General features: G+C 36.3%; 1 protein-coding gene across 2 annotated transcripts in view; it reads right to left on the reverse strand.

Moving 5' to 3' along the window:
* Nucleotides 1–6,553: 6,553 nt before the first annotated feature.
* The window catches only part of LOC131072157 (uncharacterized membrane protein At3g27390), a 37,008-nt gene continuing 29,891 nt past the window's right edge, over nucleotides 6,554–13,670 (reverse strand). For both annotated transcript variants that reach the window (XM_059207112.1, XM_058008234.2), the window contains 6 exons: nucleotides 11,489–11,777; nucleotides 11,035–11,141; nucleotides 10,665–10,803; nucleotides 10,375–10,567; nucleotides 9,987–10,230; nucleotides 6,554–7,004 (listed from right to left, as the gene is read on the reverse strand). In XM_059207112.1, the coding sequence (XP_059063095.1) occupies nucleotides 6,884–7,004; nucleotides 9,987–10,230; nucleotides 10,375–10,567; nucleotides 10,665–10,803; nucleotides 11,035–11,141; nucleotides 11,489–11,777 (1,093 nt within the window). In that variant the 3' untranslated portion in view covers nucleotides 6,554–6,883. The remainder of the gene's footprint in view (nucleotides 7,005–9,986; nucleotides 10,231–10,374; nucleotides 10,568–10,664; nucleotides 10,804–11,034; nucleotides 11,142–11,488; nucleotides 11,778–13,670) is intronic.

Raw genomic sequence — 13,670 nt, forward strand, 5'->3', positions numbered from 1 at the left:
TCACTGGTACAATTAAAAGAATAGAGACAACAATAAGAGACAGTAAAAATTTTATGGAGAGTATAAACTTGATTTTGGCGGATCTATTTCAAATTGTAACTACCCAGTTACAAGGTTGAAACTACAAACTCTACTGACATATTGACAACCTTTGTCATTGATGCCAAAGGGGGAGTAGTGGTATGAGAAAATTCAATATCACAGGAATCATATGCTCAAGGAGAGCACACATTTTTGGTAACATTTTTGGACTTCACATTTTTTGATACACTTTTGAAATTTCTCATGAGTGTTGCCATCAATGCCAAAGGGGGAGATTGTTGGCATATGCACACTCCAATGAGACATTGTATGTGATTGAAGGTTTTGTCATTGATGGCAACCTTACAATCCTATGGCACTGACAAGGCATTACATCGGCAACGCATTACACCGACAAGATAGTTCACCGGCATCAACAGATCACACTCTACACCGACACTCAGACCACCGGCACAGAAGGCCGACAGGATTTTTGTTATATTATATTTTGTTTATTATTGTAAAAACTTTGTAAGCCGACTTGACAAGTTGTAAGATGACTCTTATATATAAGAGAGATCATTGTAGACATTTTGTAAGTGATGGAAGCGAAAAAAAGAAGATATTAGGCAGACCTATTATGCGAAATATAGGTTAAAGGTTTTATGTAAAGAACAGAGCAGAAACCGGTAGTGGATTAGGCATTATAGATGCTATTGTAAAGTAGTACAAGATATTGGATTTGTATAATCCACATTGTAAGTCAGTGAGACTTCCCATTGAGCAGTGAGCTCTAGGCAATTGGCCTTCCTGCATGTGCAGGCCCCTCTTGTAAGTAATATTCTCTTATTGGCCAGTAAGCGGATATTGTGGATCACAAATCCCACCGAGGTTTTTCCCACACCGGGTTTCCTCGTTAAATCTTTGTGTCATGGTGTGCTTTTCATGTGGATGCTTTTAATTTTGTTTATTGCATTATTTCTTGCATATCAATACATTGTTATAATATGTACTGCATGTTTTAAGTTGAGAAATTCTAATTACCGGTTAGATACTGATTCACCCCCCCCTCTCAGTATCTGTGGGATTCCTAACAGAAATGTCCTCAAAACTAGGCGTATATTTGTCTTACACAAGGTTATACATTCTCAAAACCAAAGCAAAAAAACTCCTACATGAGATGATCCTGATACCATACACACATTTGCATTTTCATTTTATGTATTACACAAGTTGTTGCATGCTCGAAGCAAGACAAAACAAATTCTTATACAGGATTCTTAACACTTGAAACCAAATATCACTTGCACGCATGCATGAGGATGAGTGGAACTAGCGAAACACAACTAGACTATTCCTACTCTCCTCCCCAACATGGATCACCTAGAAAAACACATCTCTAGTTTCATTTGTATTTGTGTCTTCTCTCACTCTTCTTCCCATGGATCACCTAGAAAAACACATATAGAATGTGTGTCCATGTTTTCTCTCTTTCTTCTCATGATCTCATAGCTTTGTTAGTTGTAGTTCATGGATGATGCACGATCTTGCTCTTTTTATGTGATCACTTGTGTTCTTGAGATGGCATTTTCAAGAATGATATTAGTGGTTGAGTCATTTTGATATCGAGGTCTCTTCGGCTAGTTGACTTGAGGTCTTGTCTTTTATATTTGGCTTTTGTGTTGTGTGTATTTTACCTTTTCCCTTTGTTTGTCTTTGTTTGCCTTTTTTTGTCTTGTTTTGTGTGCCCTTGCATGCATTTGAGTGAGTTAAAATCCTAAGATTGGTGGCTCGGTTCCTTGAAATTAGTGATGTCTTACACTCCTTATGATTATGCTCCTAATTGCTCCTTTCTCTCTCATATCTTCATCTACTTAACCGTGAGTATTTGCATAGGCTCATACTCTTGTTAAAGTGAGGGATAAATGTAGCATCATAAATTGTCATCGGGCCAATTTACACCTCTTGTTTGTGCCCCTACTTTAGCATGTCCTATCCTCATCACCTATATAGGTCCGTTTTGTGCCCATTCTCTAGTTCTAATTCACCCACTGATGGATTCCTTGGTGGGGTACCTTTCTCCCCGAGGCTTCATTTTGATCCTTTTTTCTAAAGGACCATGGCACCCAGTGCCATGGTTCCTCTTAATGGGGCCCAATTTTGAATTAGAGCAAGGGTCGTATCCCTCTAGCGAGAATTCATCTATGTGGCTTTGCATGACCGTTGGAGGTTTTCCTAATTGTTAATTTACCTAAATACCTCTTGTAGCGTCATAAATTGTACGCACTTGCTAGGGTGGTACAATTTCACACCTAGTTTAGCACCCGCCTTGGCGCATTTTGCATTTTGCATTGCATTTCCCCTTTAGCACTTAATTAATTAAATTAATTAGGTCTAAAGTTCTATTTCATCATCTTCCATATCATAAAGTTGGGCCCTTTTCATTAAAGTGTGTCCCTTTCATTTTATTCCTCTAATATATCATTTAATCAAAACCCTAATTAGGTCCTATTTTGAACTTGGGGGCTTGATTTCGGGGGTCAAAACATCTTGAAATCACCTGTAACTTCGGGATTCGCTCTAAAATCATCATATCCGACGACCCTAAAAATTTGGTGAAAAGTTGTCGGGACCATGGCGCCCAGCGTGCGCACGGTCCCGGACATTTTCCCGAAATTTTAGGAGCGCGATCCAATCATAAAATAAAGCTTAACCCCAAGAAATTGGCGGGAGATTCAATCTCTAGGTCGGCCTAAAGTTGAAATTAAGACCTAGGGTTTCATATATAAGAGCTCTCTTTCTTCATTTGAAAGTATCCAAATTTTTGGTTTCAAGGACCTTCTATGCAACGAAAGAGCAGATCTTTGAAGACTTCAACAACATTCAACATCCATCCATCAAGGATCTATCAATTTCATTCATCCATTTAGGGCTTTGAAGGCATTGAAGAACAATAAGGGATCACCGACTGAAGATTGGCTTGTACCCCTCCCTTGGGGTTGGGTATGATTTCATGTTGTTTTCATGTCTTTGCATAAGCTTCATCATATCATTTGTATTCATGCTTTAGATCACTTTGCATCTTGATTTGGAGCATTTACATTATCATGTACAAGCAATTAGGGTTTACTTTCTAGGTTGCTCTAGTTTGCTTACTTGCATTTTAGGATCTTGCACAGACACAAGGTCTGCACACACTACTTTTACAATACAACTTGGCTATTCGTGGAGGTGGAAATCACCAAAGTGGGGGTTTGACTAAGGCAAAACCCTATATAGCTGCCCACCATACCTTTTCAGATATAAGTGCAGGTTTCGGGATTCGGACAACGCCGCAAGTTGCAGATCCGACGGAAGCGGACCGAGACAGAACAACACACCAAATTTCAGAGCAAAAGACCAGGACAGGGGCATGGGGCGCCCTGGTCCTGCCAGGACAGGGGCGCTAGGTGCCCTGGTCCTTCTGTCAGACAGCAAGTTTCAGACAGCTTTTCAGGTTACCAAAAGGAGCAGTTTCAGGTGCAGAATCAGGTCAGTGGCGCATGCGCCCCCGTCCCGAACATTTCCACTCAGATTTTAACCCCAGGTACACATCTGCATTCTCCTTTTTATCCTTGTGTTTACAGCTTTTCATCACTTAATCTCAATCTTGCAATCTTGTTACTAGTTCATACTTGCACTCTAGGGCTAGTAGTTGAACTTGCATCATTTTATCTATCATTTGCAACAAAGGAATAGAAATCCTAATAGGTAGCCCGTGGCTCTTTCTTCTATAAAAAGAAGTAGCCAATTGTGTGATACCTCTAGGCTCTTTCGTATTCCACAAGTGTGTGATTGAAAGTGAGATTAGGGCATGTTTGCTTAGTGTCACTTTTTCCCCTACACACCTATATATAAAGACATTTGATCAACCGAATTTCATAATCTCCAAGCAATCTAAGACATCAAGCAATCAATTCCTTGCATCTGTGAAGCGTTCATTATCAAACATTTTCAGAGATCTTCAAGTCTGCATATTCCTCATTCAATCATTGTGGAGCAAAATTACATCATTCCTATGCAAGCATGTGTGTGTGATTAGGGTTTTGTCATGTTCATGTCATTTCATACAACATATGTGAAAACATTCAAGAAACAAATCATCATCATCAACAATTGTAGACCTAAGGTATATATTTCCAGTGTTCATTTCAGTATTTGCATTTATTCATTCAAGGTTAATTCCTAAACTGAGGTTTGACTTAAACAAACCCCTATTCCCAACAATTTCCCCCTTTTCACTGTGTGCAAAAGAAGGTACAGAGTTGTGTTTGGAGGAATGCCAAGATTCACAGAGACGAACAAGTTCCCCTTTGGACAACAAAAAGTTAGGAGGACCAAGGCGACCACTACAACGGTTCCGATAATTCAAGCTGAATTTTGAGAAGCAGAACTAAATCATATTACTTTGCTCAGAGCCAAGTTTATGGCTCTATACGGCGACTATGGCTCACTGTTTATGCCTCATCTCTTCAATATTCATCCATTTACCCTAATTTTAGCATTTGAACAATTCAACTTAGAAAGAGGGAATAAAACCCTAACAAAGGAGGATCTAAGAGCTTCTTCCTAAGAGGGATTAAGCCTAGATCTAATAGGTCCCTCCCTCTTTCAATGCAATGGTTAATTAAACAAAATTAGTGGTTTTATTACCTTGATTGAGTGAAACCCTAATTTTCACCATTACACTATGCAGAGCCAATAGAGACAAAACCATGGCATAAAAAGACTTTTGATGGAAAAGCATTGGAACATCTGAAAAGCACATCATTCCCATGATTTCTATCACCTAGCAAGTTTGCCACCATGCCCAAAAGTTGGTTTTGTTCATAGATAAATATCCAATACCTCTTTATGATGAATAATACAAAATGAAGGCAAGTAGAGATCACACCCTTGTTACATTCATACAATACCAAATGTGAAGGATGCAATAAAAATAAGCAACACTTAAATCTATTGATGTGTTAATTGTCACAGTGGCAGTTAGTGCAAGAATGCATTGGCCTAAGAAGATTGCTAACATGAGCGGTTTGCATAAATATGAAGTGCAATAATGTGTCCTCATGAAAAAAGAATAAGAACCATGGTTGAATTAGAGAATGATAAGTTACTCCCTGTGTAACGTTGTTCATGGACAATCTAATGATTTGCAAGCGATGCCAATCTCTGCATGAAGAGAAAGAGAGTTGCTAGGAATTATTTAAAATAATTCATTGTGAAGACCAAGTTCAATGATCTCACACCATCATATACAATCCAAAATAACATGACAATAATAAATGATACACAAATGATATTTGCCCATAAGAAATTCACTACTTTATAGTTTTGGAATCATATATAATAACATTTTGAAATAGAGTCTCCAATGTAGTGGAATTGGTGAGTTGGTGATTGAATAATTGGGAGTTGGTTATACAAGTTATATTGGAGAGGTAATAGGTTTAAATCCTATAGGCTATTTGTTTGGAGTAATTACTATTTAGAATGCTTAATATTGTTAGAAAATATTAAAATATTCCATCCTATGGATATGTGGAATATGAGTCAGCACGAGATATTTTGGAGATATTTTGAACACATTGTAAGAGATGCTTTTTCATGAATGGAAATCAACACCTTGTAAATGTTTATTATATTTAATAATACACATTTTGCTTGTCAATTTAAATTTGTGTTCTCAATGATACATGAAGATTTTAATGCTACTTTCAATTAATAAGATTTTAAAATTAAAGAGGAGGTTGAGTGAAAAAAAAATTATTCATGAGGCAATGATGGTAGATTGTTTGAGATGCACCACTACATTTGTGTTCCTTCTTGGAACAAAGAAAGCTACACTTCTTGATAGTATTTATGGATAGGTTAATTATAAAAGAGGTGTTATTAGTATATTTATATTCCAAGAAGGGAGGCTTGCTAGTTCTTGGTAGTATTGTGGATAGTTTAATAACTGAATACTGTAATTACTAAATGATGTGTGATTATTATATTTAAATTTATTGGTTTTGATTCTATTGTACATTGAAGGAGGGATTTGGTTTTCAACTACATTGAAAGGGAGATTTTGGGGATGTTACAATGTAAGTTGACTATTAAAGAAGAGTTGTTTTCTCATTGTGCAAATGTTACAATGTAAGATGTGGTTAGTGTATCTATATTTACTACTTTTGTGAATACTGTAATTACTAAAAATGTCTGATTATTATATTTAAATTTATTGGTTTTGATCCTATTGTACATTAAAGGAGGGATTTGGTTTTCAACTACACTGAAAGGGAGATTTTTTGGGACGTTACAATGTAAGTTGACTATTACAGTTGACTATTAAAGAAGAGTTGTTTTATCACTGTGCAAACACTAGGAGGAATTTGAACACTCTCAAATGCGAGTTGTCTTGCTTAAAGATTGGGATTCGATCTCTCATGTCATATAGAAGATTCATGGAATTTAGTAGTCAAAACATCCACTAATGCAAGGAGTCTCTGTAAATCATGGTGTAATTTCAGTTTTATGCTCTCCTTTTTAATAATGTATCATAATTGTATTATACTGGACTCATGTCCACCAGCACTTGTATCAAAACCAATGAAAAAATTGACTAATAAGAGGTTGAAGTTACAATGTCATGTATCAGAGAAGGCTGAAAATGTGTGATAAACCAACCCATACCGAATGCAGACTGTTACTGCTAGTTACAGCCAGTATTTTCTGAAGGTGGTGTTGTCTAGACAATGGGAAATCTTTTTGGAATTACACTGGAATATACACTTAACCATGGTTCACAAACTGCTATTTTACATTTGCAACTGCTTAATTCTTAAACGAGTTCTTCACTGCCCTTCATCTCACCCGCTGCTCTAGAAATTGCCTTCACGACATCTTCAAAACGACGCCTGAAAGTTGGCATTCTTGATAGAGTTGTAGCAAATCCACGTATTCTGTTTTATAAAAATGACAAATTAACCAGATCAAAATGTATTAAACCTCAGTTAAATTTCAGAAAATAAATATATCTATCAAGCTTTGTTTTGAAAGGAATCAAATGAAAATGCTACAATTATTGGCAATACAGGAACTCGAATACTTTGTAAAGATGTGACGAAACTTGGGGTTCAAAGACTAATTATGCTTGTTAGGACTCTAGGAAAAAGAAACCCAACAAACTTGTACAATAGAAGCAGTAAATACAGATTCTGAAGCAAATAACAGAATTAAAAAGAAAGCAAACACAGTACAAGCTTCTTTCACCTGAGAAAACTCTTTTGGGTAAAAAAACCCAGGACAGTACCTTCTTTTCTATTGCATAAAATCTCAACTGTAAACAATACAGTAATAAAGCTCTTATTCAACCCTTATGCATGTGCAGATAATAATAGGTACATTAAAAAGCAGTTTTTTTATAATTTGCATAAATGCTTTAAAACGCAGACAAGAATTGCAAACCCAATAAAGCACCAAAAAGAATTCTCTAGAACAATAAGTTTAAACATGAGAAGAATATAACACATTTTTAACAGGGAACCTTGGTTCCCAAATCCTGCCATTTGAAAAATTCAACAGCAGATGTTACACACCTTTTGCTGGACGCTAGATGGTTTCAAGCCTGCAAAAAGTATTTGCAAATTGCAGATTTCTTCTGCCAGAACAAAATTTCAATTTCAGAAAGAGGACACAAATCTAGCGCAAAAACACTTACATGCCCTTTTGGCCTTCCATAAAATCTAGTTGACTGTGTTGGAAAGATTGGAAAAATCAAAAGAGAACCTCAAAAGTTCCGCAACAAGAAAGTGAATAATAAGGTCTTTCAAATGAATAATTTAGTGCTACGGTAGGATAAATTTGAAGATCCAGCTAAGCACTGTAAGCTTGATTCATGTACATGCCTGTATACACGGGTAGCAAACAAACTGCTTAAGGAACTCATCCTGGCATTTAACTGATGAAAATACTTTTTCTAAACTACTTGCCCACATTGCTTACCCTAATGGAAATCTGTCTTACATCAAAGTATTTCAAAACTTGTCAAATACCTGCTTTGCTGATGTGAAACTTGATGCTCTCATATTCAACAATCTTTTCTCAAATTGGTTTTGCCATTCCCTTTTCCATTGAATTCTAGGTCTAAATACAGTTTTTTTCTTATTAAACTATTGTAGTTTCATCCAATGTATATATCAGAGGATAATCTAAGTTGCAGGGTTCGCAGGTTTGAGGGCCTGGTACCAGTTCGGGTCCAGGACCTGGTCCAGTATGCCTGCGGGTCTGGCCAGGGTCTGTGCCCAGGTGAGCCGGTTCGTCCGAGGTGAACCCAGACACCTGGGCACCCAAATTTATGTTTATTTTGCAAAATTTTATAATTTTTTGACATCCATGACTTGCAAAATCACAATGTAAAAGATAAAATACTGAAGTACCACCCATATTTGATTAATCTGACAGATATCCCAGTCTGTAAAGATGTTGGATACAATTACATATATCAGAGGAATAAATTGAACATAGTCATTCAGTAATTTTCCCCAGGCTACAGCAGAATATTGTACTGTCTTAGCAAAGGAATCAGACAATAGGCAGAAGCAAACTTAGGCTCGTCATCTGACATTTCAGTTGAATAATAGTATCCATTGTGGTCCCTTGTATTCCAAAACATCTCTATTCCATGCCATATGGTTTTCTTGTGCTTTGGACCGGCCTAGCTTTTGGGATATCTTTGTTGTTCCCTGACATCATTAACACCTTGACCCAGTGTTTGCTTAGATATGGTGGCAGAACTCTGATTGACTGGATACAACCTTAAGGATTTCCAAATTGGATAGATATTGCTGCTTTACTATCTGTTCATCAGCAATAGATGGTGGCCAGCCAACCCTTCATTTCACTGTACTCTCTGCAAAATCTGCATTGGTTCATCTAATGTTAATGTCGATGAGGATGATGGGAATGATGATATTGATGATTTAGAGAATCCATTTGATGATTAAACTTTAAAAATATAGTTCCAATTATTGAAACAATGATACTTGAACTTGATATTATTATTTTTATATTGAATTTGATGTATATGATGCTATGATGGTGATCATGATGATATTTGACATTCTAATCTGAATTCCTGCTTCTATATATATATTTTACATTGTTTTTGTACGAATAAATCATATTAGCTTTCAGGACATAATTTGTGTCTTATTCTTATAATTACATGAGAAAGAAAAATTCTATTCCTTCTTTAGTTGTCTGTTTATACTTTATTGTCACAAGTGATTTCCTTTATTGCATGGATAATTAGTTAGTCTTGTCTTGGGTTAATTGGGTGAGACCTTATGAGTTTCATTTACTTTCAACTGTGTTGATGAATGTATATTAGCACATTATATATCAATGAGATCCACTTACAAGGGAAATTTACAACCCCCGTTTGTGAATAACAGTTGTTTATTATATGTTACATAATGACTTATACAGACTTTCAAAAATTTTCAAAAAATCAAACCTTAAAAGTTTTCATATTAAATTTGAATGACTTGGCTAGTCATGCGGTTCTAGTGTTTCAGACATGCCAGACAATTGATTAATTGGATTAGAGTTCAGAACTTTAAATACCAAAATAAAAGAACTTTTATAGGCCATTAGTTTCGGCTGTGTTACCATAAATACATGCTTCAATGCTAGTGCCAAAGTTTAGCTTCTTGCTATGAACCTGGGAAGACCAACTTAATGAGGTTCCTTTACACAGAGATCCTTCATTACATTCATAATCCCTCTCAAAATATTGTTTCTATTGGAAGTTTAACTCAGAAGAGAAACACTATTTAACAATTATGTATATCGGATATGGGTCTATTTGCTAAGAAAATATTGGGCATAATAAGTGAAAAATTAACTGAAAAACTTATAGATGCCATATGATTTCAAATTACCTTTTACTTATGCCTTGCAATTGACCTCTTTTGATCTCATCTGCAGGTGGGATTCCCCCATTGTGCCATTTTTCCATCCGTTCAGAATCACCTCCTGTAAGTACCAATTTGGACAAATATAGTTCTTCGCTCTCATTAAGTTTTAGATTTTTTAGCTGTTCTAACATGGTTGACATTGGTTCCCAAAAAAAATCGAAAGCTCTTCCCTCAGGCCTATTAGCCCGTGTTAACACCTTGCCGTCCCCTGAAGAACAAACAAATGGCTGATTAAATATCACAATAGTATTTTCTCTGTCAAAATTCTCACTATTTTATTGTCCACTTCAGCTAAAATCAGATAACATTTTCAAAGTGTCAATTCAGAATCCAAAGGAAGAAGTTTTCATACGCAGAACAAAACCAGGCTTATTTGACTTTACGGAGCGGAGAAAGCACTGTAGCAGAACATAAGCTGGAAGCCCAATATTGAGTATCCTGCTTTCAGATCGCTTCCAGTCTTTCAGATCTTCATCTGCAATTACACCAGCTTGGTACAGAACTTTACCCAACTCCTCACAGGCCTCAAAGATACTATTCCATACCTGAAAATACATTTTCAAGCTTAATTAATACTAAAGATATGCAGAACCAAAACATTAAAGTTGGAAAATTATGTAAGAATAACCAATGAAAACTTGCCTGCACTGCTTTCAATTCCTGCCAAGCGTCACTGAATGAAGATAAACGCTGTGGAGGTTGTTTTTGAGCCTTAGAAATTGGACTACCTGGAATAATATTATCTGCAGCATCAGAGGCACTTTTCTTGCGGTATTTAGGTCTGTCCATCCACAAGTCATCAATGTCATTAACTAAAAAAACCAAAAGGAAACAATAATGATCGGTGTATTGAATAATTTTATGAAGTCAAATTATCTCTCATCAGTTTCTATCTTCAAAAGTATAGAACATTTATGGTTAATTGTAATCTTCCATTTATAACAAGCTGCCACTTCCCTTTATGGTAAGCTGCCACTTGCAGCTACTAGAAAGCATTACCATAGTCCATTACCTTGGAAAACAACTTCCTTCTCGCAGGTACAGAAGGTCATTGGTGTATTCATCAAACAATGCTATTGTAGCCACAATGTAGGCTAATCCTCGCCAAATAGAAGTTTCCTGAGATATCCATAAGGAATGTGATCAGTATGCAAATAGTAGAATTGTACACCTGGAGAATAGAAAACAAATAGTATAGGGCTCTCTTGAGAGAGAATTATACACTGTCGCAAGCAAAAAGCACTTGGTTTCCAGCTTATTTTTGTCCTGTGGTTTCTTTCTGCCAGTATTACAGATAATCTAAACTTGCAAAAACTGCAAATATCCTAAAGCTACATTCAGAGCCATAAATAATCTTAATTTATGAATAGGATCCACTTTAAAATATTTATCTGAATTTTAAAGGTAAGATTTATGATACATTCAAGGATGAGGCCAATATATTTCACAGGCAAACTCTGACACACCTGATAAACAATGGCAGATGCATAGATGCCAAGAAAAAAGCTCGACAGAATTGCCCCCAAGACACTGAACACAACTGCCAAAGGCCAGAGAATAATAGAGAGGCCAGCAAATGGAACACAAGCAGTCTCCAAAAAGGGCCCTGCCCTTCCAATAAGATCTCTTAATAACTGTTTCCATCCCTTAAATAGCATGAAGGGGGATTTGTAAACTGCTATTACTGTAATTATAGGCACATCTGTTAAGATGCCAAGTAGCCCCACCAATATACACCCTGGTATCTGCGACAAACTTGAAACAAAATAGTATAGGAGAAAACATGAGACAGTAAATTATTTTGATCATATTTTTGTGATAGAAATTGCTGATAAGCCTGATTCCATTCAGATAAATAGCCATGCATTATTTCCATCAAATTCATCTTGCATCCATTTTTACACAGATTTACCATCTATATAAGTTGAGAGCATATTGCAAATAAACCTCAACTCTTCAAGGTGTCCAAGCAAAGAAAACAATGTGCAACATTTTAAAGCACTAGCTAACATGAGAAATTAAAATCAATAAAGCAAATTGTATAGATAAATAAGTGTACTGTGTACATACTAAACATACCAAGAGAGACAAAGCTATGCTGATATTATATAGTGGATTCTAGAATGAATCCATGATGGCACAAAAACAAATGGTTTGTAGGGCAATATTAACTATAATACGCAGTAGGCTCTTGGCATATGCCATGCAAATTATGCCTATAATCATAACAGATTCCTGAAGAAACTAGCTAAATAGTACTAGAGTTGTTGACATGTTCTCTACAAACTTTACTAGATCACCTATGACCTACATGTGAGCCAGCAAGTTCACTTTTAATCTCAATGATTTTCATGCAGGAATGTAGCAGCAACAACTTTATTCTTGAATTTCTTGATCAAAAAAAGGTCTTGGATTGCACTCATATTCCTCTCAATGGCAATGGACTATAGCTTTCTTTTTGTTATGTTTATCGTTGTAGGTTAGTGTGTGTACCTTTGACTTATAAATGTCAGTGCTACGACCAAAACTATATGTGGTTGTAATGATTTCAAGGCCTAGAATATTTGGTGATGATGATGATGTGGTTGAGATTGTTATATATGGATACATGATAATGAATCTTTATGATAAATATAATTAAGATCTATATAAACAACCATATAGGATGGCTCAAGAATCAAATGTCTGTCATATCCCCACCAGCTGCATGAAAACAAGCACCTTTTGAGAGGGTATGGACATCAATCGAAGCATAAAAAATAGAGGAACTTTATCAAATGTGATAGTTAGTTCTCTTCTGGTAAACATGAACGTAAGATGTAAAAGCCCGAACAAGACAGTAAAAAATAAATAATAAAAAGGTTTGATCGTCAATTTATCGTAAATACCATAAAGAACTCATTTCTAATGTTTTATCATGGGGATGGTCTTGGGGGATGGTGACAAATAAAGTGCAAAGCATGGGCAGCATAGAAAGGAAGGGAAGGTAGGTTGTCGTAAGATATAAATCTTTGCAAACTCCAATGAAGCCATATGGCTTCCACAATCTGGCATTAATCCAAAATTTGCAGGCATTTGACTCGCCCAGCAGCATGGAGTGGATAAGATGGGTGATAATTTGCTTGTGGGTCAATAGATGGAGGGGAAACAACCTTTTGCAGGAGTAGCCCCAGCTCTAGGATTTCAAGAGAGGGAAATAAAGGCATACGTGTTTGAGCACTACCTAGACCAGACTCTGGAGCTAACTTATATTGTTGAAATGAAATTAAAGCTCTGGGGATATTCAACCCAGCCATAGAACAGTCATCGATGAAGCATGCATTTATGCCACTAGAGAGAAGTGCTTCTACTTGAACAAGAGAGGACTTCTGTTCATTGGCTTAAGAGGACTGTAGTAGAAGCAGCTCAAGAGATCTTTGGCTGTGTGCTTTTCAACAGCTCTACTGACACTACAAGGGAACACCATGTTGGAGATAGCACATGTAGCCAGAACTAGGTGAATGAATCAAATTGGAAGCAATCTGGAGGCAGCAATGGTAGGTGGTCAATCATTTTCCTGATGGAGAATAAGCATTTTTGCTGATTTGACAGTGGTTATGAACTCTACTTATAAGCGCTAAATTCTGTCTTAAATGTTTGTATTTTGTT

This window comes from Cryptomeria japonica, chromosome 6 (genome assembly GCF_030272615.1).
Source record: "Cryptomeria japonica chromosome 6, Sugi_1.0, whole genome shotgun sequence".
Lineage (NCBI taxonomy): Eukaryota > Viridiplantae > Streptophyta > Pinopsida > Cupressales > Cupressaceae > Cryptomeria > Cryptomeria japonica.